The following is a 25,344-nucleotide window of genomic DNA, read 5'->3' as shown; positions in this document are numbered from 1 at the left end:
TTTCCGCTCCCTGGGAAGCGTTCCGCAGGTGTGTAGTGGTGAATCATTAGCCAAACAATTGGAAACGTTCCGTTTTGCAACTAGCACAATCATTTATTTTGGACAAATTCAGGTAGTTTCCACCCAGTTTCGTTCAGTTTGCTTTCGGTTAAGAAACGTTTTTTTCAACAGAATCGGCGTAATGAATACCCCATTACAGGGCAGAGCCCCACATGTTTTGAGCCCCACCTGTTTAGCAAAGTGCATGCTATTTTGGCATTAAAGGTGTTACTTATCAGTTTGCAAACAGTGTAACAAAAAACATTTGAGTTATTGAAATCGCATAAAAACATGGTATCTTTTTTTGCTTTCTAGAGTAAGGCAGCTCCAAAATGCAGGTGTTTCAGGCTAGCTCAGTCCTATCAGTGGTGGTGGAGCAGCCAGCAGAAAAATACAAAGAGTAGGGAGGGGTTGGTTATGTTCTATAGTTGCGCTGTGATTGGCTCAGTGTTATGTCACTCATATTTTGGAGTCAGTGGCAAACTGCAAATGTTGCAAGGCAATCACTAGCCTGCTATTTAGTAGAGAGGGTGTGTGGTTCAAGTCTTTTTCAAGCTTTAAAGGATACACATTCACATGCAACCCCATGGACCAGAAAGGGTTGAATAAACAACTGTAAACTCACAACTGGGAACTCGGAAAAACGAGCTCAGACTGGGTAAAACGGTTATCCAAGTCAGGAACTCAAGCGTCTTTCAAGAGCTCCGACCTGAAGATCACTAATGTCATGATTTTACTTTTTATTTTATTTTACGAGTTCCCAGTTGTCTTGAATGCACTATAAATCCAGAGAATGACAAAGTTGATGACAATTTGCCCACAAGAAGGACCTCTGCACCACCTTCCTGTTCAAGTGAGCATAGAACAAGGGTCCAAAAATGTCATGTATGCTACTGCATAAATTATGTGATATGTGTACTGTAGCAAAGAAAGTAATACTAAGTCTATGTTGTGTAGTAAGCTGTTAGTAGCCCATGTGCCTCACCCTAATAATTTGGTCCCTTTCCCCTCATAACTTAGCCTACTGTTCTGACTTGGTGTTGCACATGTAGCCTATAGCCTGCTTTAGAGAAATGTCATCATCAACTATTGTAAGAGATTTCATTGTCTGCGTATAGGCCCCCTTTATTTATACTACGGTTCTGACTTGGTGTACAGGGAGGATACTGTAAGAACAGCCCATGTTCTGAATTCTGTCACTGTACGTTCAAAAGTGCTAAACAAATTGTTACATTGACTCTGTCCGTCTTAGCTCACTCATTAATGTCTTAATCAAAATTACGCATTGCTCATTGTTCCCTTATGCCATAGTTTGTACATCTCAATTGTCAGTAGAAACCACATTTGTTTAAGAAAGTCAGCCTTATCAGCTATGTTTTTAAAAAGGCAGTAAATGAGGCTGAATGAACTCTTTCGACAAGGATCCGCTGATAGCCAGCTGTAGCGGTGGTAAGGATTCACTCCATCATGGGACTGAAAAGAACATCTTTATGGAACAGCTTTATGTAGGCACTGTTTGTCACCGTTATAGTGCAATTAATGTATTGTTTATTGTTGAGTTTGGCCTCCTGAGTGGCGCAGTGGTCTAAGGCAGTGCTAGTTGTGCCACCAGAGATCCTTGTTCGAGTCCAGGCTCTGTTGCAGCCAGCTGCGACCGGGATACCCATGGGGCGGCGCACAGTTAGCCCAGCCCTGTCCGGGTTAGGGGCTCTCTACCTTCGCCTCTCCCGAGTCCGTACCGGAGTTGCAGTGATGAGACAAGACTGTAATTACCAATTGGATATCACAGAATTGGGGAGAAAAAGGGGTAAAAATAAAATAAAAAAATATGTTGAGTTTGCCCCACCTAGATTTACATGCTAAAATTGCCACTGATAATAAGGAATCACATCAGCTCTAGTCTTGGCATTTCTATCTGCAACCTCCAACGTTCTCTTACTGAACATGGCCCTGTTGTCTTGATGTTGATTTAAAGCTAAATGTCAATACTTTTGTATAATCCTGTACAGTGAATTATGTGGTAGCATAGAGGGTTAATTTGCATTTGTAGAATAGAACCCCACAGTGGAGGTGTCATAATACCCATAAAACCTAGCGGTCAAACAGGGAAATGGTTCCATCCATTTTTCCATAGGGGATTTTAGAAACACTTAAAATAAGGTCTGTGTTTTGTGTAGGCTTACCCTGGTGTGACGTTTTGATAACCATGTAAATCTCACTCTGACAAGGTGACTTTTATCAATATATTAGTCTCTATTTACTCGGATTCAAAAATGCTACTTAGCATCAAAGTAGACATCATGCAAAACTACAAATCCCTGCAAGCTCCTGCACGTCATCTCTAGCTGACACCTTTGCTAACAGGTTCACAGAATTGTCAATTTAAAGAGATTTTCCCAATTTATTCATAACTACATTTAGCTAACATTAGATAGTTCATCCAGATATTGTTACCTTTGCCTCGATTCTGAGGTTCTTTATGGCACATCATTGAACGAGGGAGAGCTCAGTTTGTTGTTTTGGAAAGTTTTTAAAGTCTATTGAAAAAGTTCCGTAACTAGCTAGCTGCCTTTTTGAATTTGGATCCTGCAACGCGGTTGGCATAAGTTGCTCGGCTCTCTATCTGTTTATCTGTCGTTCTGCCCCTGAACATGGCAGTTAACCCACTGTTCCTAGGCCGTAATTGAAAATAAGAATTTGTTCTTAACTGACTTGCCTAGTTAAATAAAGATAAAAAATAAAAATAGCTAGCCTAGCTGCCTATCAAGCTAGCAGGGTTTTCTTGAGGGCTTGAACGCAGCCCACTCCGCAGTTAGCCGTTGTGGCTGGGACCATGGATTGTCCTGGGCTTGTGGCTGTCTAGATCCCTGCCGTTTGTTGTTTCCTATCTTCCCTGTAACCTGCTCCTCTGGAACGGCGAGGAGTACGTTGCTACCATGACAAAGACCAAAGCCGGCAGGAGTATCATTGAGGACAGTGGTGTCTCTCTATCACAGGTGAAGGATCTTTTAAACAAACAAAAATAGTTCTACAAGCAATTGTTCCAACAAGAAGAAAATAGCTTCAAGTGTTGTCCAAATACTAGTGGAGTCAACTAATAAAAGACAACCTGAAAAGTTCTCCTGTTTTAACTCAGCGAGTTTTTCAGGTCGATTTCAAGATGACAGCAATCTGTAAATCATTGAGCGAGGACATCAGTTCTGTATGTGAATTCATGATAACAATGACAGAGAAATCAGATTATCTCGAGGGACAGTCCAGGCAGAACAACAACAACGGAATTTCAGAATCTCCACGAGCCCTGGATGGAGTCTGGGGACAAAGTGAGGTAAATAATCTTGGAGAAACTGAAGATGGACCACAGCAAGATTGAGATGGAGTGTGCCCACAGGACTGGAAAACCCACCACCAACCCAGGTGACAGGCCCAGGCCGATAGTGGTCCAGTTCCTGAGGTTCAAGGACAACGTAGCTGTACTGGAAAGAGCCAAGAACTTGGGAGGAACGTACATCTTCATCAATGAGGACTAACCTGAAGCTGTGTGCCAGAAGAGGAAATCATTTATCCCAGTCAGTATGTGGACACCCCTTCAAATGAGTGGATTTGGCTATTTCCGCCACAACCGTTGCTGGCAGGTGTATACAATTGAGCACACAGCCATGCAATCTCCATGGACAAACATTGGCAGTAGAATGGCCTTACTGAAGAGCTCAGTGACTCTCAATGTGGCACCGTCATAGGTTGCCACCTGTCCAACTAGTCAGTTCGTCAAATTTCTGCCCTGATGGAACTTCCCCGGTCAACTGTGAGTGCTGTTATTGTGAAGTGGAAACTAGGAATAACAACAGCTCAGCCGTGAAGTGGTAGCCCACACAAACTCACAGAACGGGACTGCTGAAGTGCGTAGCGCATAAATTGTCTGTCCTTGGTTGCAACACTCACTACCGATTTCCAAACTGCCTCTGGAAGAAACTTCAGCACAAGAACTGTTCATCAGGAGCTTCATGAAATGGGTTTCCATGGCAGAGCAGCCATACACAAGCCTAAGATCACCATGTCGAATGCTAAGCGTCAGCTGGAGTGGTGTAAAGCTCACCGCCATTGGACTCTTGAGCAGTGGAAACGCGTTCTCTGGCGTGATGAATCTTGCTTCACCATCTGGATTTGGCAGATGTGAGTTGAATGCTACTTGCCCCAATGCACTGTGCCAACTGTAAAGTTTGGTGGAGGAGGAATAATGGTCTGGGGCTGTTTTTCATGATTCAGGCTAGGTCCCATTGTACGCTACAGCATACAATGACATTCTAGACGATTCCGCCCTATGCACGAAGTGTGTTCAATACAGAAATGTTTTTTCAAGATAGGTGTGGAAGAACTTGACTGGCCTGCACAGAGCCCTGACCTCAACTCCATAGAACACCTTTGGGATGAATTGGAACGCAGACTGCGGAGCCAGGCCGAATCTCCCAACATCAGTGTTCGACCTCACTAATGCTCTTGTGGCTGAATGGAAGCAAGTCCCCACAGCAATGTTCCAATATCTAGTGGAAAGCCTTCCCAAAAGACTGGAGGCTGTTATAGCAGCAAATTCGGGACCAACTCCATATTAATGCCCATGATTTTGGAAGGAGATTTAGAAATAAGGTTAATGAATAAGGTTCATGAAATTAATAACTTGCTAACATCATAACATTCATATATTAGCCATTTCTGAGACTCACTTAGATAATTGACTTGATGAAACAGCAGTAGCAACACAAGGATATAACATCTATAGAAGAGACAGAAATGCTTATGGGGGAGGTGTTGTATATATTCAGAGCCATATCCCTGTAATGCTTAGAGAAGATCTTAAGTCAAGTGTTATTGAAGTGTTGCAGGTTGCAGGTTCACCTGGCACATTTATAGCCTTTTCTTTTGTGATGTTGCTGTAGGCCACCAAGTGCTAACAGTCCGTGTCTAAATAATGTGTGAATGCTAGATAGTGTATGTGACGTAAACAGAGAGGTCTACTTTCTTGGGGACCTGAATATTGACTGGTTTTCCTCAAGCTGTCCCCTCAAGAGGTTCAGGTTATTAATCAACCTACCAGGGTGTTTACAAGCACTACAGGAAGAAGATCATCTACATGTATCGATCACATTTTTACTAATACTGCAGAACTTTGTTCTAAAGCTGCATCCGTGCCCATTGAATACAGTGATCATAATATATTGACTAATATCCAGGAAAGCCAAACATCTAAAAGCTGGGCCTAAAATAGTGTATAAGAGATCATACAAAAGATTTTACTGTGACTCTTATGTGGATGATGTTAAAAAAAAAATGTTGGTCTGATGTGATTAATAAGGAACATCCAGATGCTGCACTTGATACATTTTATTAAATTGATTCTTCCAATTATTGATGAACATACACCTGTTAAGGAACTGTTAAGGCTTCATGGATTAATGAGGAATTGAAAATCTGTATGATTGAAAGAGATGGTGCAAAAGGCTAATCAGTCTGTCTGCACATCTGACTGGCTGACTTACTGCAAATTGAGAAATGATGTGACTAATCTCCAACAAAAAGAAGAAGAAACTATTATGGAGCCAAGATTAATTATATAAAGAATTATGGAGAAAAAAATATACTTTAAATGAAATTATGAGCAGAAAGACACTCAACTCCATCTTTCATCGAATCAGATGGCTTATTCATCACAACCATTTGGTGTTGCCAATTATTTTAATGATTACTTAATTGGCAAAGTGAGCAAACTTAGACAGGAAATGCCAACAACGAACAGTGAGCCATCGTACTTATGCACAAAAAAACAAATAATGAAAGAAAAACATTGTAAGTTTCAATTTTCAAAGGTTTGGAGAGGTGAAAAAATTGTTATCGATCAATAATGACAAACCTCCTGACATTGACAACTTAAATGGAAAGCTACTGAGGATGGTAGCTGACTCTATAACCACGTCTATCATTCATCTGAGCCTAGAGGAAAGTCTTTGTCCTCATTCCTGGAGGGAAACCAAAGTCATTCCGCTACCCAAGAGTGGTAAAGCAGCCTTTACTGGTTCTAACAGCAGTCCTATCAGCTTGGTGATAATAATACGATTGCGGGAGCTGTGCTGTTAGATGGCAGTGCAGCCTTAGATATTATTGACCATAACCTGTTGTTGAAGAAACGTGTCTTTGGATTCAGAGCTATCTATCTAATATAACTCTGAGGGTTTTCTTTTAATGGAAGCTTCACTAATGTCAAACATGTAAAGTGTGGTATACCACAGGGCAGCTCACTGGCGTTAAACAAAGCATGTGTGTCCATGTATGCTGATGATTCAACCATATCATTTTGGACCATTCATCTTTACAAACTGTTTCAGTTCAGCAATATTCTTATGATGTCTGGTGTGAACCGCTCTCTTGAGGTCATGCCACAGAATCTCAATCGGGTTGAGGTCAGGACTCTGACTGGGCCACTCCAGAAGGCATATTTTCTTCTGATGTCATTCTGTTGTTGATTTACTTCTGTTTTGGGTCGTTGTCCTGTTGCATCACCCAACTTGTGTTGAGCTTCAGTTGGCGGACAGATTGTCAAGATATTTTGCAGGAGAATATATGGCTATCTTAGAAATTCATTTTTCCATCTGATAGCAAGCTGTCCAGGCCCTGAGGCAGCAAAGCAGCCCCAAACCATGATGCTCCCTTCACCATACTTTACAGTTGGGATGAGGTTTTGATGTTGGTGTGCTGTGCCTTTTTCTCTCTCCACACCTAGTGTTGTGTGTTCCTTCCGAACGACTCAACTTTAGTTTAATCTGTCCACCAAATATTTTGCCAGATGCGCTTTTGCCAACTTTAGACGTGCAGCAATGTATGTTTTTTTAACAGCAGTGGCTTATTCCGTGTGCCTTTCCTTCGCTTTGCAGGCTGTATCCAGTGCCCTAAAGTTTAAATGCAACAATGTTTCACACAAGTTATTTTCAAAGAGATGGCTTATTTTTTTATTTTCATTTAACCATCAAAGAGATGGCTAACAAAAGCAAGTGAGCTGTTAAAAGTGATTCTTGAAAACTTTTAGCAACAACATCCATCCTTTTCAATAAGACCTGTTGCAGCCACTGCAAACTAGCCTTCAACAAAAGATCGCTAGCTAGACTGGGAAAACAACTGCTTGCTATTGCTCAGTGACCTGTTGTTCTTTGAGAAGGCAGACGTTTTCATAAATGTTTTGTAAAAATGTTCCCACCCATTACAAGTAAAAATGTGATTGGTTGATTCTACAGTCATTCCAAAATGTTGCCCTAATACAGTTGAATGGCAGATGCCTTCTATCTAGCTTCTGATGGCCTAACCAATGGCTGACTTAGCTCGCTAGATTTATCTCCCCAGAGACCACCAAAGAGAAATCCTGATTGGATCTTTTTTTCTCATCAGCGTTAACCCTTTCCTTTCCAACAAAAACTGAATAGATTAAATCAGAAGGCCATTGAAAAAAATAATGTAATTAGAATTATAAAAATTAAAAAAATAATTTGCCCTTCTGAAGGTGTAGAAGGCCTTCATTGTTCCCCACTGTGTTTTGGATGAGTAATAATTAGTATATTGGCTCTATTTTCCCTCAGCATGGATTTTTTTCCCCTCACCATTATGAATTTCTAAAGAATCCGTATGTTCTTCTGAAATATGAACACAGAAATACTGGACATTTTGAGCTCTTATGCTGGCGATTTGACAAAATTACAATCGTGGTCTTGAATTGGACTTGCATTTTTCTGGTCTCGGTCTTGACTCGGTCTTGGATCCTTGTCCCCCTCCCGCGCTCGGTCCCACCCCCCCTTCGGTCTTGACTCGGACTCGATTTGCTCTGGTCTTGAATTGGTCTCGCTTTAGGTGGTCTCAAACACAACACTGCTAATTTGCATTATTTTTTAAAAATTTTTTTTGGGGGGGGGGGTAAATACAGGTGAATATATTGATAAAAACCACCTTGTCCTAAAGCGATTTACATGGTTAACAAAATGTCATGCCAGGGAAAGCCTACATGAAACAGAGCCCTTATTAAGTGTTTCTAAACTCCCCTATAGGAAAAATAAATGGTGGAAAAACGGTGGTAACCATTTCCCTGTTTGACTGCTAGTTTTTATGGGTTTTATGACTCATACAGTGGTACTTTATATATATATTCATGAGTTGGACGGGTGTGTTCAAGGGGTGTGGGCTATACAGGAAATACTGAATTATGAAAAGGAAATGGATTGGGATACACATTCTGGGTCTTTCCTTCTGACTTGCAGCACCATCAAATTGACCCCAAACCGCCTTCAAAAAGTGTCATGCCACTTTGAAAGACAGCAGGTTCACCAATGGAACGGATGTAATGTTGAAGAGCACTGTGGAGAATATATTCCATATGCTGCTTTTTAAAAAAACATTTAGTTATTTTGCAGACTTTAGCAGTTGTAGAGACTGTAAAAGTCATACACCACTACAGCCCAATTCTTTAGGAATGAACACCAAGGCAGACCGTGTCCACTTGTAGTTAGACAATGCACGTTGCTGTGTTTTATGGGTGTCTTCCTGAAGCCATAGGATGGCAGGGAAGAAGGATGTCGTGTCACATCTGTACTGGTGACTCCCAATCTGACGTCTGGATGTAGATCGATCACTAATAATTTGAGATTGAGTGTGTCCAACCGCAAGCCTCAGTGGGCTCCAAAGACCCAGCACTGGCTGATGCAACCTGATATCAAACAGTAGGTAGCATGTTGCATCCTTGCTGTACGAAGCTGTTTCATTTTGTAAATCCTTACTACCTCTAAACTGGTGTTAGTTGTGTAGGGAATACCGACCCCCTTGCTGTAGACTCTACCCTGAGTAAATAGACAAGATCACCCCTAGGTTCGGACACACACACACACATAGTCCACCACGCTCGCTTAAATTAGAAATCTAGCAATGATCAACCACAGCTCTTTTCCAGGGGCTTCTGGAAGAGAAGTGTGTCAACCAGTAAGACTAGTAAAGGACTGGCCTTGGCCAAATTACTGTATGAGACATGATGGGCCAGTTTGTGTGTGCATATTATATTAACTGGGTCGTGATGGTATTGTCATGAGGTCAGGGAGAGGTGCTTCTTCTTTTCACATCGCTATAGGAAGTGGTGACTTTTAATGAAATAAGACCAGTACGTACACCTCAGGACGCGACTCCAGGAGATATTAAACCTGTTTTAACCTGCAGCAAATGGATTTGAATGGTATTAAGGGATCAGACTAGGGCACTCCCCAGTACAAAATGCCATTGTTTTTGCTCTAGCTAGATACAATTTGGCATTTCCATGTATTTGTGACCTAAGTGCTCTATTTTTATTTTCATGAGTTCGGAACACATTGCATACAAACTTTGGCAGTTTTTCTGTAGTATAAGCACACTCATAACATTGATAATCAGAAGGCACACTTCAGTCATTTCATAACTTTTGTTTCCTTCTCTCTAGTCTTAACATACTTTTTCATTGACCACACTTGTATATCCTTTCATTTCCCTCTCTCTCTTCTCTCTCGCTCTCATATTTTCCTGTCTCTCACCCCACCATTCTGTAGTTTGAGGGCTGCAATGAATCTCGATGTGGTTTCAAAGAGCACGGTTCTAGTGTGTCATTGGCTCATGTGCTCACAACGCCCATCTTCTGATTGGTGAGTTCTGTGGAGTTTCCCAATTACCCTGCCTTTTTTGTCTTTTTTTTTTTCCATAGGAAAAAAAACCTCACATGCCAGGAATGTGTACATTTGTCTCTGACAAATGACCTCTGTTATTGTTGCCAGGTGTGGGGCTGTATACCTCTGCTGCACTAAAGTCCCTGTGAAGCTGGGTTTTCAGAACATGGGGGCTCTACCATGTGTTGTTCAAATCACCATTTCTGCTGACTCATGAATTATACTTTTTTTTTTTAAATCTAAAAAAAAATGTTGACTTGATGAAAAAGTTAAATGTATTGTGCTTTTATCATATATCCTTGGAGGTTTTTATGACAAGTGTGCCCTGTTTGAAGAGAGAAAGGGGGCGGGGGAGGATGAGGGTAGGATCCATGGAATTGACGGTCGAGATTGGGTTGACGCCTCATCGGAGCCCGGCGAGGTGCCCAGTACCAGCAAGCACGGTACCAGACTCCAAGGTCCTGAGACCCAAACCGGATCTCCCTTAGAGAGAGAACCGGGCTGTCCTGAGCCCTTTGGAGAGCTCACCTGCCCAGAATGAGCAAGCAGTTGGCAATGATGAGGACCTGTGTTCTGAGGGAATATCTGGACAGGGCTTGAGTCTGCCCCCATACCCAACCCCTGCTCCATCTGTGTTTGTGGAGACTGAGTACCTCAGTGCATGGACAGTCAGCCAGGCCCTGCTCCTGGGAGTAAGACTGTGGACACAGCCAGAGACCCACACCATTCACTTCCAGCTCCCCAGAGCTGTACAGCCCAGCAACCCCCACTCAGACCCCTATACAGACCTCACCTGGAGATGTGCTACTCATCACTGTGGAATGTTGTCCCACTCCTCTTCAATGACTGTGTGAAGTTGCTGGATATTGGTGGAAACTGGAACGCGTTGTCGTACACGTCGATCCAGAGGATCCCAAACATGCTTAATGGGTGACATGTCTGGTGAGTATGCAGGACATGGAAGAACTGGGACATTTTCAGTTTCCAGGAATTGTAGACGGATCAGTGGAGGCTGCTGATCATAATAATGGCCTAAAACGGAGCAATGGACTGGCATCAAACACCTGGCGTATTTGATACCATTTCACTAATTCAACCCCAGCCATTACCACGAGCCCGTTCTCCCCAATTTAGGTGCCATCACCTAAATTGATACAAATCCTTGCAACATGGGGCTGTGCATCATCATGCTTAAATATGAGGTGATGGTGGCAGATGAATGGCATGACTATAGGCCTCAGGATCTTGCAGATGAGTTTCCCTGAGAAGGTTTCTTTTTTTTTTGCAGACATTTTTCTGGTGTGCAAACTCAGTTTCATCAGGTGTCCGGGTGGCTGGCCTCAGACGATCCCGCAGCTGAAGAAGCTGGATGTGAAGGTCCTGGGCTGGCGTGGTTTCACGTGGTCTGCGGTTGTGAGGCCGGTTGAACGTACTGCCAGATTCTGTAAAATGACATTGCAGGTGGCTTATGATAAAGAAATGGACATTAAATTCTCTGGCAACAACTCTGGTGAACATTCCTGCAGTCTGCTCCCGTAACTTGAGACAAATGTTCACTAACAGGGATCTAAACAAATTTGTTCACAAAATTGGCAAGAAATAAGCTTTTTGTGTGTATTAAACATTTTCGGGATCTTTTATTTCAACTCATGAAACATGGGACTAACAGTTTACATTTTGCATTTTTTATATATATTTTTGGGCAGTACTTATTCCAACCTGGGCACCTTTTTAGGTCTTCACCCAATCTGGTGACTAGATGGGGAATTGCAGCATGATTTTTCAAGTGCCTTTTTAAAATTTAGCTTTATCACCCCTTCCTAGAAGTTGTAGAATTTCTAATATCACAGTTTTCTTTATTGATGGTGTAGATTCACTCACTCCTTATTGCTTTCTGCACTTGGCATAGTGTGATCATCCGAATAGCTTTCTGATAAGTGATGAATGAAACAATGAATGCGTTTCAGAGGGTGTGTCTTTACGTGACAGTATTTGTGAAAGCCCCTTGCACATGTTAATCTTTGACCGTTGAGTCACAAAAATCCCACATTAGATCTAGAGATGATTTAATGTTTCTGTGTTCTGCAGTCTCTCAGCGTGTGAATGGCCGGTCGCTGTGGTTACCTGCGCGAGATTCCCTGCTGGTGTCCGTTCCTCCTCACGTCCCTCAGAATCCTAATGCCATCCCCTACGCCCCTCTCGGGACTCTGAGGCCAGACACACTGGTGCAGATGTAACAGTGTTGCTTCCGTCCCTCTTCTTGCCCCTACCTGGGCTCGAACCAGGGACCCTCTGCACACATCAACAACAGTCTCCCGCGAAGCATCGTTACCCATTGCGCCACAAATGCTGCGGCCCTTGCAGAGCAAGGGGAACAACTACTTCAGGACTCAGAGCGATTGACATCACCTGATTGAAACGCTATTAGCGCGCACCAGCGCTAACTAGCTAGCCATTTCACATCAGTTACACAGACACTGCTCTGAGTCACACACACACTAAGTTGGTCACAGGTCACGTCTCAGACTAGGAGAACGCATAATGTATATGCACACCACATAGCATGGTCACATGGACAGAGATTACCACAGCTGTCACTCAAACCAGTATATACACACGTCTGAATCTATCCCTTTTGTCTGATATGCATTTTGTTTGACTTTGATATGGAAGGTGGTTGTATGGACATTATTACATGAGACATCATTACAGCCATCACTACATGAGTGTGACAGCAGCAGCCTGTGTGTCTGGCTCTGTTTGTGTCTCCCAGTGTTGCAAGCCTTGGCGGAGTACTGAAGGCTGTGCTGACTGTAGAGCAGGGGGATAGACAGCAGGGGGCAGTGTTGCTCTGGGGAGCTGCATTGACCTGGCTGCAAAGCAGCTGCATCAACAGGAACAAAAGTAAAGTCAGGACAAGTAAAAATGAGTTACAGGGATTTTTACGGTAACTTTGTTAAACATTTTGCAAAGTGCTAGAAATCGTTCTACTTGTATGCATTACATAATCCAACTAGCTATTTAACTATTTAGATCATGCTTAATGCGTGAGCTGCCGCCCCCTGCTCCTGTGCAGATGCCGTGTGGGAGTTCAGGGTGCTGCTGGTGAGGGAGAGTATGACGTCAATCCTGCTGGAGCTCTAATCCACCCCCCCTGGGGCTTCTGTGCCAAACATAGCAGCAACAGCCTGGAGACAGATCTTAGCACTCTTGTCCCAGAAGTACACTGGTGAGCAGCTACAACGGGTTTTGTTTGCTAAATGGTGGGTTGGGGCCTACTCGTATGACTCATGGCCGTTGCAGTTCCTACAGAAGACTGGGCTGTGGCCAGAAACATTACTTATTTGGAGGGTCACAGGAAAATACAATTAGTCTTTTTTTGGTTGGGCAAGGCACAAAAATGTTTGCCTGGCGACTCATCCTGAATTTAATTCTGCTGCTCTTATCAGTGCATTTGGAAAGTATTCAGACCCCTTGACTTTTTCCACATTTTGTTCTGCTACAGCCTTATTCTAAAATGGATTAAATACATTGTCTGTTTTTTCCAGCATTGTACCAAAAAGGCCCCCAAGAACACAATGTCCTCCATCATTCTTAATGAGAGAAGCAAACATTTTTTTTTTTTAAACAGATTTTTGCTTTGTCATTATAGGGTATTGTGTGCAGATAGATGAGGTGGAACAACGAGTTAATTTTAGAATACAGCTGTAACCTAACAAAATGTGGAAAAAGTCAAGGGGTCTGAATATTTGCTGGACTTTTTATTTATTTTTTTCCAATGTATTTTAACCCATGCATCTTATCTCTTTCTCATCTGCAGTTTGTGACGGTCTCACCGTCAGTATTATTTCTTTCTCACAGCAACAGATTAGTGCAGGTATTGGTTGACTGCAGGTATCCTTACTTGTCATTCTCAGACACACCTTCCTCCTTACCATCTGAAGAGAGCAGTGTCCCCACTGCCCGGGTCTTCTTACTGCTGGATTTGTAAGTCATCTCTACTCACTTGATTCAACTCCAAATGTCATATCATTTTACCAGACACTCTTATCCAGAGCAATTTACAGTAGTGAGTGCATACATTTTCATACTGATCCCTACACGGAATTCTACATGGGAATGACCCTGGCGTTGCAAACGCCGTGCTCTACCGACTGATCTACAAGGGCTGTGTTTGAACTATCCTACCAGACTGCTCGAGATTTGATATTTGGTTCTGATCGAGAACACATGAAGCAGTGCAGTCATCATAGTCACAGATCTTTGGGGTATGTTCAGGCACAATCCCAGAAAGTACTAGTCTGATATGTAAATGGACTTTATTTTAGTATGAATTGGTTGGAATATTAATAACTTTGCCTCATGTGAAATACAAAGTTATTTTCAGTGTACAAATTTTTCAGTTTAGTGCTGTAGCATATTTTGTTTGGTCATATCAACATTTATTACAGAAACATACAAACCTCAATACGTTCTTCCTTGCACCTCTTGATTGCAAGCCACGTCATTTTATAGCTTTTTAAATGAGGGTGGGAATTTGTAGGCAAGCCACTTCCCTTCATGTATATAATCACTTAGTTGCTAATGCTATGTATTGGTTATTGAGAGGCTTTGACAACCACCGTTTGGCCATATTGGCACTACCCAGTAGGAGCAGTCCTCTATAGGAATGAATGGGATTCTACAGTATGAAATGTTTCATAGACAAAATTACATGGATTTAAGTGTTTTGTTGTAATGGAGAAAGTAACCGTAGTAATCTAAAAAATTATACTTTAAGGATAAAAAATAAATAAATATTTAGCTCACAATGTAATTTAAAAGTATGCATTAAGGTGTTTGTAATATAATACATGTGGCAAAAACTAATGGCGACATCAATAAAAGCGTTTCTATAGCTTCCAAAATATGTTTTACAATGGTGGGGCTGCCAAGATGTAGTCAGTGGCTTCAACACAGTGCCCCCTATTAGTCATCCAGTGTATATATAAATGATTTTGTCACTTCCCACAACCAATCGGTAGCTCGAGTTTGACACGTGTGTCTGCGGAATTCCCCCAACACTCCGGGGCTTTCCAGCTGACTGATAGACTGTATGCGATCAGTCGATCATAACAGGCTATCTAACCAGATAGATTGGATACAATCAACGGTTGACTCGATGGAGAAATGCATGGAACAGAAATGCATGGAGCAAATCCCGGATTTCAGCTGACACTGAAGTGAACACCACTGTGTGCAGTGTGCTTTTGAGGGTACGCCGTAACATTCTACAATCGGTTTGATCGACTACAACAGCAGCTGTTGTGCTGTCTTGTTCATTGCGTAGAGGTGGATCAAGTTCAAGGAGTTCAAAGGTACGGACTTGCATTAACAGTTATTGTCTGTTGGGCCAAAATGCAGTTTGTGATGTGTATTGTGGTGTATGTAGCCTATTGTAGTCTGTTCCCTGCTACAGGTTTATAATCATATAACGTTACATTAAAAACAGTGGATAGTGATAGTTTATAATATACAAGGGTAATGGGGCCATTCCATGGTAACATTGATGCGGAGACTCGTTTTTTTCTCACTTAGATGTATGTCAAATAAAAACCAATGATTGCAAAGTTAAACAAACAATACAACTTTATGCACAAGGACGACTTCTAACAATGTCTACAGAACATTTTACGAAAACACGTACACGAATAACAGTGCAGATGCGAAGTTACGTAACAGGATGACGGCACAAACCGTAATTCTGTTACCCAACTTTGCATCTGCACTGTTATTTGAATAAATATATTTTAAAGTGAAAAATCAGGGAGCCCCAGTGACACTCCTATTGTGGAATTTCCCAAATCGATGACAGTTGTCACTCAAACTCATTTGACAAGAAGCCCATCTTGCTGGAAAGTTGTGTCTATTGTATAAATGATGGTTTATGATACAACTTTAATGGTCGAATAAAGACGTTGCTTCCAACTGATTGTCTGTGATTTGCATTATAATTTGTTCAGGATTGTTTCATGGGGAAAAGTGAGTTGCGGGTTTGTCCCCATCTCAGCAAGCAGGGCCTGGAAATTCTGTTATTAGTCTGTACCATTTGGATATGAGCACACACACTTGCTGTGCAGTTAGCTACTAGTGGAGGTTGTAGGGGCAGACCATAGGATGACGTTAAACCCACAGGAAATACCCAATGGACTAATAACAGCAGGTTCATTTTATTGCAGGGAGATGACAGTGAGCCTGAAATATCCTCATCTATGATCCACTGACGGGCATCATGTCTGGAGCACTGAGGTATGTACTGCTGCTGGGATTTGTTGTGCTGCTTTTGTTGGCCTCTACAGTCTTTGACAGCTGATTGTTCTCTCCAGTAAGATTGGGGTCATTTTTGAACAGACTGGGACTATGAGTCCAGTTCAAGGACCTGAGGTCTTTTTTTTTTAAATGTAAGGAATGGACTGTAAAATGGTTGCATGTTTTTGGTGTAAAATGAAGTTCCACACAAATACAATTGACTGTTTGGCTAATTCTGCTGTTTTCTAGCTTTGATAGCTGAGGTGGATTAGGCCTATCCAACGTATTGAGAGTTAAATGGTGGCGATGTTCATCTTTCTGCTGCTGCGGTGTGTTTGCCAACTTTTATCTAGTTGTAGTCTTTGCCGTATTCATCCGGTAATGCATAATTGCACATTCTTGAGTCTTCTGATACACCCACACGTCGTTGTCTTATGCCACTCGGAATGTAAGGGCTCGGTTCTGTTTATTGTTGTCACGGTACCTCTATTGCGGCGCTACAATACCAGGTTTTCCTTGGCGAAAAAACAAAGCAGATTTCACTCTTATGGTCCTTTTTTTCCTACCTACTTTTGCAAAATAAACAAATGACTCTGGGTGACAACCATAAGGTAGTTTTTAGGACTGTTCTAGGACAAAATTAGCACCGTTAGCCTCAAGAAATTAAATCTGCTTCATGTTTTTGTTTCCTGTCCTTCCTTCCTTATCGCGATACTGGTATTGTGACAACCACAGTTTCTGTTCTAGATGGCAGATGGCACTGCTGGCATTGATCAAACCTCCGATTTACTGTCAATTCATCATCATGACACTGACAGTTTGCATGACAATGTTACACATGTCATATATATATATATATATATATATCTATATATATATAGATATATATATCTACAACATGAACACGGCCCAGTCAGTGGAAGCAACTGACAAAGAATGTAGAACCTGACGGGCACAGGAGATGCATACTGAAGGTTTCATTATTCTAGAATGGGGCCCTTTGTTGGCAGGGATTGTCCCTATTGTTCAGAGTCGGAAGACTGTTTCAGGCAAGTCATTTAGCAGATGCTCTTATCCAGAGCGACCCTCAGTTAACATCAGTTTAAGTCAGGACTTTTCTCCAAGTAGCCTTATTCTATAGTACTTAAGTTCAGTAGGATTTTAAAATTATTTAAAAAAAACTTTTCTCTGCGCTTGCGAGTCAATTTAGAATGGTAGCTACTGAAGGAAAAACCTTCAGGAAGCTGAAGAGGTGGAACACTGAAGGTTGGATGTTATCTGAGGGAAAGAGACAAATATAGAGGCTGAGCCCTTTTTATAAAAAAAAAAACCTCAAGCTTTTGTATCTGGTGTAGTGCATCAATCTGACATCAGTGGCAGCACTGAGCTGGTATTCTGGGGGCTTTCCTCTGTTTTTTTTTACCCCCCTACTCAACTTCCTTGAAGTGACGTGTGAGGTAGAGGGGAGGGGAAAGAATAGAACACTACAACACCCTCCCTTGTTCACTTACTGTAGATTATGAGAAAGTGAAACCACAATGTTCGAGTCCAGTGTGTGGGATTGAACGTTTATCTTTTGTTTGTTTTTTATTTTAATTGTTGGTTTTGAGGGGTGGGGGGAATTACACTTGAATCAAGTGAGCATTGAGTAGTACTGAAGTAAACCGCTTCCTGTCTGTGTTACGTCTCTACAGTACATAACTGACAGGTCGGGTGACTAGTTGTTCATGAACAAAGTAAGAGACTTTTTGGCAAGCCAGTACATTTGGTCATTTGTATTCCTCGTGTTTCAGAATGGATGAAGCTCAGTACAGCATGAAAATGATTGAAAATGAGGTAAGACCTACAGTATATTGACATGTTTTTTTTTGCTGGCTGTGTTAGAAAAAAATAAAATGTGACACTATTACGTTAGCGTTAAAGTAACGAAGTGGTAATAACATGCCAATAACAACACGTGTCATCTCCCCAGCTGATGATGAATTTGTCCTATGAGTTCATGCCCCCTGCGGATGTCAAGATCGAGCCCTATGTACCGGAGACCGGTGAGTTTCTACTTTCTACCCTACGTACACATGGTAACAGCATGCGCGAGTCGTAGTGATGTGGCTATGGTACTGTGCACTCAAGTGGAAGTGATCTCCCCACACGTTTTTGATATGGCTTTCAGAACTGCGCACATGTTCTGCATGGTTATTATGACGTCGTACACACTTGAAACTGTTTTTTTTACACTATGTAATGCATGTGCTGTCTGTGTATTTTTGTTCGGTGGGTTCTCTGCCCTGGTTTATTTGAAGGGCTTGGATGTGAACCTCTGTGTAGCCACCCCCTTCCAGTGACAGTGACTCTGTTTCTTTGTCACAGCTCATGGACCCTACATTCAGATCATTGAGGAGCCCAAACAGGTGAGCTCAGAGTTTCTCGAAACAGTGGAATGACGTCGTCGTTTCTGTTCAAATAAGTGCATAAGACTGAACAGAAGCTCTTCCCTCTTTTCATTGTGAAACTATGACAAAATTATATTGGTACGTTAGATCTAACTCGACTCTCCCAGAGAAGATACCCTTTCAACTAGAATGGAATGTACAAATATAAATAACCCCCACTCCGGTCTTTAATGGCATTAGAATATGACGGTGGGTTGGAAAGTCCAGGATTTATAAAGTTACAGTAAGTGCTGTCACTGCTCTTGGGGATTATCCCTTGACTTCCTTGTCCCCCTGTGTCTGCAGAGAGGCTTCAGATTCCGCTATGAGTGTGAGGGTCCGTCCCACGGTGGGCTCCCAGGGGCCTCAAGCGAGAGGAACAGGAGGACCTATCCAACTGTCAAGGTCAGCTATTGTACTGTAGTACACAGGGTTGGATACTTGGCTGTCTTTTAGTTTGACTGGCTCGGTCTGCTTTTCATCAGTCGTCTTGGTTCAAGGGAGTTGAGATGCCTTGCTTTCAGCCCAATAAGCTTTCAAAAGTGTGTATGTGATATATTGACATGCTAGGATTATTTGAGACGCATGTTATGAATAAAAACAATTGTTTTAGTGTCATAGACTTTCTCTCAATACTCTATCATTATAGAGCATGGACATGTTTCTCTTTAATAATAGTCTAACTCCCCCTTTTCTCTCCCCCCAGGTGTCTAACTATGTGGGGATTGCCAGGGTGGAGGTGCAGCTAGTGACCCACTCAGACCCCCCCCAGGTCCACGCTCACAGTCTGGTGGGGAGGCAGTGCTGCACGGAGAGTGGCATATGCAGTATGGATGTGGGCCCAAATGACCTCACAGCACAGTGAGTACTGATGGGTTGTCTAGCATTGTCATATCTTATTGTGTTGAGACTGTAGCAGTAATAATAATAACAAGCTAGATGTGTACCGCTTGGATTCATTTAACATAGTCTGTGAATGGAATGTGTGTACAATAGCTGCAACATGACTGGCGAATGTCAACATCTCTCTTAACTTCCCGTTTCCATTTCTCTCTCTGTAGGTTCAGTAACCTGGGCATCCTTCATGTCACTAAGAGAGGGGTGGGGGAAGTGTTGTGCAAGAGACTGAGAGATGAGAAGAGGAGGCAAGGGGGGCAGCACTATCATTTTACTGGTAAGAGCCTGAAACCCTATGCCACTGTCATTTTTTTAAACGAGGAAATCTACTAAGGAATCCGAACTTGAGATATACTATGTGCAACCAACATATTTGTGCAAATCTTAATGCACGACTTACACACACATAAATACATTTCTTTGTGAAAACTGCAACAAAACACGCCCTCTCTCTGTCTACCTCACACAGATGCAGAGGAACAAGCCATAGGGAGAGAAGCCAAGGAGCTTGGGAAGATCATGGACCTGAACATAGTGAGGTTAAAGTTCACGGCCTACCTCCAGGACAGTAACGGCGGGTTCTCTAGGGCCCTGAAGCCGGTGGTCTCCAACCCAATCTATGACAGCAGTGAGTACAGCCCCCTTCAACTCAGTGTTCTTCAATCTTGGTCCTGGGTGTGCAGGCTTTTGTTCCAGTCCAGCACTAATCCATGTTATTCAACGTGAATACCCAGTACCCACCCTGGGGTATTTTTATTTCAAGTTATCAGTAATTAACTTGATGTTTTCTCTACTCAGAGTCACCCAATGCCTCGAACCTGAAGATCTCCCGTATGGATAAGACCAGTGGGTCTGTGCTGGGAGGAGATGAGATCTTCCTATTGTGTGACAAAGTACAGAAAGGTGAAGGGCCAACTCCTACCTATATGGGGGGTGATTCACCCCGCACTGATTTTACAATAGTTTGTGTGGAAAACAATTTACATAATTTCACTCATTTGTCATATTTTGGTGTACTTTCCAGATGACATTGAGATCCGCTTTTATGAAGAGGATGATGGAAGCTGGGAGGCCTTTGGTGATTTCTCTCCAACTGATGTCCACAAGCAGGTACAGAGTCTTTACTCAGACGTGTGTGTGTGTGTGTGTCGGTGAGGATTTAAGTATTTGGAATCAGTTGCACCATGTGTCATCCTACTCATAACTTTCTCGTTGATGTCGCTGCGCTTGCTCCCCACCTGTGCAGTACGCCATTGTGTTTAAGACGCCGCCGTACCACAGCGCCGAGATCGAGCGTCAAGTCACTGTATTCCTCCAGTTGAAAAGGAAGAAAGGCGGCGACTGCAGCGACCCCAAGCAGTTTACCTACGTTCCCCGAGTTCAAGGTGAGTTAGTCTGCTACTCACAATCCCTTTTGTATGGGAGAAGGATGTCGAAATGCAGAGCCAGAGACCCCCGTTGGATTGAATCAAACCCTTTCAACTCTTTCTCTTCCCCTCTCTCTCTTTTCTCTCCCTCTCTTCTCTCCATCGCTCCTCTATGTGTGTGTAACTTAGATAAAGAGGAGGTGCAGCGTAAAAAGCAGAAGCCCATCTCCTATAATGACCAATGGAGAGGACCTCTGGGAGGGGCTGGGGGTGCAGGGAGAGGGGCCGGAGGATTCGGAGGCGGAGCAGGTGGCGGAGCAGGTGGCGGTGAGGAACCTAGATGTACATACTTGAACTCCTGTTTCTGTCGGGCCTTCGTCTCGTTGCTATTAGATGAAACGCTGGCCTTATCCGTTAACCCTTGTGACAGCTATGTCATCGGCACTTAATCGTTTCTTTCCTATCCACAGGCTTCCAGTTTAACCAGCAGATGAATGGAACTGGGTGGATGGGGGGTGGATTCTCTGGTTTTGGGGGCGGTGGAGCCCAGATGTCAGGCACCACTGCCCAGGCTGAGGGGACCCAGCAGCAACAGGCAGGAGGGATGGCCGGACAGACGCCAGGACAGACATCCTCACCACTACAACAGCAGCTCTTCCAGATTGGTAAGCCACATTTAGAGCAGTGCTGGGGCAGGGGGAAACTACAGCTAGCTAGCTGTTGGCGAAGTAGTCATTAGAGTTGTGTTGTGCTAATGAGACAATCCTGTTGTTTCCAGCTGCCACTCTCCAGAGCAGGGCCACTCGGATGAGCAAGCAGACAGCTGGAGCTCTACTACAGTACTGCACCACTGGGGATGTCCGGGTCCTTCTGGCAATGCAGAGACACCTATGTGGGGTCCAGGATAAAAACGGAGACACGTGAGTCGAACTCTGGCTTCACAGTAAATCTTTTGTTTTTAAATATCTGAGTTGAATGTCTGCCTTCATTATGTATACACGTGTTTGCTGTGCCTCACTTGTGTGTTTTGGTCTCCCCACAGGCCTTTGCACCTGGCCATCATTCACCAGCAGTCAGCTGTGACCCAGCAGCTGGTTCATACACTCCTCACCATCCAGCAACACAAAGTCCTCAACAAGCTCAACCACCTCGGCCAGGTACTCGTCCTTCTTCCTCTCACACCTGGACAAGACTGCTAGCTGTTCAGTGTCGACGTGATAATTCCCAATGTGCCCTTGTCTTCCCTCCTGACCTTGTCCGCCATCTCTCTCTCTCTCTCGCTGAAGACTCCTCTCCATCTGGCGGTGATCACCAGGCAGGTTAAGGTGGTGGATGTTCTCCTCCGGGCCGGAGCAGACCCCACCCTGCTGGACCGGGACGGCCGGAATGCCCTGCACCTGGCAGCGCTGGCCGGGGACGACGTCACACTCCGGGTCCTGCTGGGCCACCTAGGAGAACGCTACCTCCACCTGGTCAACATGGCCGACTATCATGGTGATTTGGGATGGTGGAAAGAAGGGGTTTATTCCGCTTATGAGAGACTTTAACATGATAAATGGCCAGTCTGGTAATTCACATAGGGTTAAAAAACAATCAAGCAATGGTGTACAAGGCATTTTATGGTTGCTGCTTAGTCTCAGAAGTAATAAACTCAGCTGTAGTATTTCTGTTCATTTAAGGCTGGGATTCAATCCAATCCGCATTAGATCTCCGTTATATCGCACTTAGCATTTTAAAGGTAATTTCCGATTGAGCCGACATGTGCAGGAACAATGCCTTTTTAGAAGACTCATTGTCTACAAGCGCGGTTGGATTGAATCCCGGCCTTAAGTTGGAAAAACTACAGCTGAGCAGTATGTGCTTATTTATGTAGTACATTGTATTAATCTCTCTCTCTCTCAGGTCTCCATCCTCTCCACCTGGCTGTTTGTAAGGGAGGAGAGCGCTGTCTGCGTCTGCTGGTGGAGGGCGGGGCTAAGATCAACGCCCCGGAGCAGAAGAGTGGATGCTCCGCCCTCCATCTGGCTGTTAGAGAGAACTACTTCAAAGTGGCCTGCACTCTCATCACAGAGGTACCCGTCGTGACACACACACCTTATATAAACTGTGCTACTCATACTATTCTTACTCCGACTCTGTTATCTAACCTGGCACGTCCCCTCCTGTCCTACAGCTGAAAGCAGATGTAAACATGTGTACGTTTGGAGGGAACACTCCTCTCCATCTGGCCGCCAGTCGCAGCTCCCCCCCCCTCTGCTCCATGCTCATTGCTGCAGGTGAGATGCATGCATACCCCCTGCTAACCATCCAATGCATGTCATATGCATGGGATGTTTTTATCTCAGTCTGTTTGAAAAGGGGCTACAGTAAAGTTCAGATTCTAGTGCGTGAGCAGTAATTTGTGGATCGCCGGGGTGTTTTTGTTTTGGAAAAGCGTCTGCTAAATGGCTAGTAAATGAACGTGAACAGGACGCTGACGACTTTCCCGTCTCTCCTCAGGAGCCGACAAGAATCTGGAGAACGACGAGCCGCTCTTCTTCAGCTCCTCCTCGTCAGATGAGGAGCAGGAGGATGGACCAGTGAGCGATTTCAGAGAGTCGGCGATCCAACAGCTACCGAAAACAACACCACTTTCAGAGGGAGAACAAGTCAACCCTCGTAAGAGGTCAGCGACAGGACATACACCCTTTGACCTGGCTAAATGTCACAAGGTGAGATTGATTTAGCCTTATCAACCCAACATTTGTGTCGGGGAAAAAGTGATTTCAAAATAGTACTTGTTGTGGTGTGGATGGAGAGGCTGAGTTTTTTTTGCCATTGCGCTTACATAAAAGCTTCCTTTGCTACAGGTGAGAAACCTTCTAGACACCAGACAGAGTCCCAAGCCCGGTCAACAATCAAGTAAAAAGCCTAAACCGAGCAGCATGGAAGGTAAGAACTTTCATATCACCATTTTGACTCTGAACATTTACCTGTGGTCTTGCCTAGTAATCTAACTGCTGTTTCCGTTCCCCTCAGCAGAAAGAGGGCAGCTAGACAGTGAGACGCTAAGTAAGCTGTGTGAGCTCCTCAGTCTGAACGATGTGCCGTGGAGACAGCTGGCAGAGAAACTCAACATGCTCTCACTGGCACACCTATATCAGGAGAGTCCCTTGCCCTGTCACAACTTGCTGGAGAATTACCAGGTGAGCAAAGGGGGCTTTTAATGCACGTTTGCGCATGCGCACGTATCAGTCTAGTTAGGGGTAAGTATGCATTACTTAAGGGCTTAATTCAGTCCATATCGCCGAAGTTCAGCACTGTAGCGCACTTGAAAGTTAAAGGTCATTTCTGATGGAGCCGACATGCGCAGCATTTACCGCGGCTACAGCCTCCGAACGTTGGAACACTGCATTTACATTTAAATCGCGCTGAACTTCAGTGATATGGATTGAATCGAGCCCTGAGTATGCCGTTTTAGAACGGCTAATAGTGGCTAATAGTGCCCAATCTGACAGTATCTCTCTGTGTAGTTGGGTGGCGGTCCAGTGGAAGGCCTGGTGGAAGCTCTACAGTCTCTGGGTCTGACTGAAGGAGTGAGACTGCTGAGACAGGCTGAGCTGAGAGAGGACAAACAAAACACAGGTACTGAACTCATCCTACATTGCAGAACCACTAATATAGTCATAAACATTATCTCTCTACCATACACTTGACCTTGCAAATACATACTGTATGTAGTTCCGTTCCAAAAACAGATGATTGTATTCTATTTGACTGTTAATGCCTTCTACAATAAGACCAAATAACCATTTATCTCTGCTAATCAGATCAGACAGTGGACAGTGGCTTTGCTAGTCAGCCAATGGAGGAGGAGATGGAGGAGCCAGCCTTGGCTAACCAGTGAGCAGCAGGAAGGGTGAGGGGTAAGACCCTCGTGTGAGGGAGGTTTCACCCCAACGTTTCATCATGGAGATATGACTAACTCTGTTCAGCACGCACATTGGGAATCTGATGTCATACCCAAGCCTCTACTGATAAATGTAGAATTCTCTCTCTGCCATGACTGACAGTCAACCAGTTTGAATTTTCCTAACGAGCTGAAGGGAAGAAAATCTCAATGTACAATTTTAAGTGGCGTCATATCTTGTTCCGTTATTTCTGATGGTGACTGAAAGGTTTTTTTTTTTATGGTCCATTTGTGCCTTCCCCAAAGTCCCAGTATAAATGAATTCTTCAATGTGCAACATCAAATTGATCAATGGAATTATCAATTTAACTCATATTTATTGGCTGACAATCTTACTAATACTGTGTATTCATTTGGTTTAACATTCAACCAAATATAATTATACAGCCTTATTTCAAATGTATGTGGAAGGTTTGCTATGTAACGTTTTGAAAACTTGTCAATGTTGAATGAAATGCATTTTATTTTTTCTTCTGACAAATGGATCTTTTCAAAATGTTTATTTTTGTCCTCTGCCCCAAACATACAAACCATTTAGTATATTTCACAGAGCACAAAATCTTAATGTGTTATTGACAATATGTACAGCTAACGGGAAATTAAAGAAATAAGTGGCATTCAGATGCAGTGTCTATGGGGTCCATTAAAAACCTCTACATGAA

The 25,344-nt window shown here is 43.3% G+C and overlaps 1 protein-coding gene across 4 annotated transcripts in view; it reads left to right on the top strand.

The window, feature by feature from the left end:
• Positions 1-25,344, top strand: part of LOC112253648 (nuclear factor NF-kappa-B p100 subunit) — a 25,760-nt gene extending 416 nt beyond the window's left edge. The window contains exons 2-25 of one of the 4 annotated variants that reach the window (XM_024425587.2): positions 13,670-13,739; positions 15,971-16,040; positions 17,834-17,876; positions 18,013-18,085; positions 18,408-18,448; positions 18,776-18,874; positions 19,176-19,330; positions 19,531-19,643; positions 19,836-19,994; positions 20,165-20,269; positions 20,391-20,476; positions 20,613-20,751; positions 20,923-21,060; positions 21,204-21,398; positions 21,512-21,653; positions 21,776-21,890; positions 22,020-22,227; positions 22,636-22,805; positions 22,907-23,009; positions 23,233-23,444; positions 23,583-23,664; positions 23,752-23,918; positions 24,246-24,357; positions 24,543-25,344. In XM_024425587.2, coding sequence (XP_024281355.1) covers positions 16,024-16,040; positions 17,834-17,876; positions 18,013-18,085; positions 18,408-18,448; positions 18,776-18,874; positions 19,176-19,330; positions 19,531-19,643; positions 19,836-19,994; positions 20,165-20,269; positions 20,391-20,476; positions 20,613-20,751; positions 20,923-21,060; positions 21,204-21,398; positions 21,512-21,653; positions 21,776-21,890; positions 22,020-22,227; positions 22,636-22,805; positions 22,907-23,009; positions 23,233-23,444; positions 23,583-23,664; positions 23,752-23,918; positions 24,246-24,357; positions 24,543-24,619 — 2,751 coding nt within the window. In that variant the 5' untranslated portion in view covers positions 13,670-13,739; positions 15,971-16,023 and the 3' untranslated portion in view covers positions 24,620-25,344. Of the gene's footprint in view, positions 1-13,669; positions 13,740-14,787; positions 15,110-15,970; positions 16,041-17,833; positions 17,877-18,012; positions 18,086-18,407; positions 18,449-18,775; positions 18,875-19,175; positions 19,331-19,530; positions 19,644-19,835; positions 19,995-20,164; positions 20,270-20,390; positions 20,477-20,612; positions 20,752-20,922; positions 21,061-21,203; positions 21,399-21,511; positions 21,654-21,775; positions 21,891-22,019; positions 22,228-22,635; positions 22,806-22,906; positions 23,010-23,232; positions 23,445-23,582; positions 23,665-23,751; positions 23,919-24,245; positions 24,358-24,542 lie in introns of those variants that run through there. The other 3 variants (XM_024425603.2, XM_024425580.2, XM_024425594.2) reach the window with 3 other exon arrangements.

This window comes from Oncorhynchus tshawytscha, linkage group LG01 (assembly GCF_018296145.1).
Source record: "Oncorhynchus tshawytscha isolate Ot180627B linkage group LG01, Otsh_v2.0, whole genome shotgun sequence".
Lineage (NCBI taxonomy): Eukaryota > Metazoa > Chordata > Actinopteri > Salmoniformes > Salmonidae > Oncorhynchus > Oncorhynchus tshawytscha.
The sequence above is the reverse complement of the archived record's forward strand: the minus strand, read 5'-3'. Positions and strand labels throughout refer to the sequence as shown.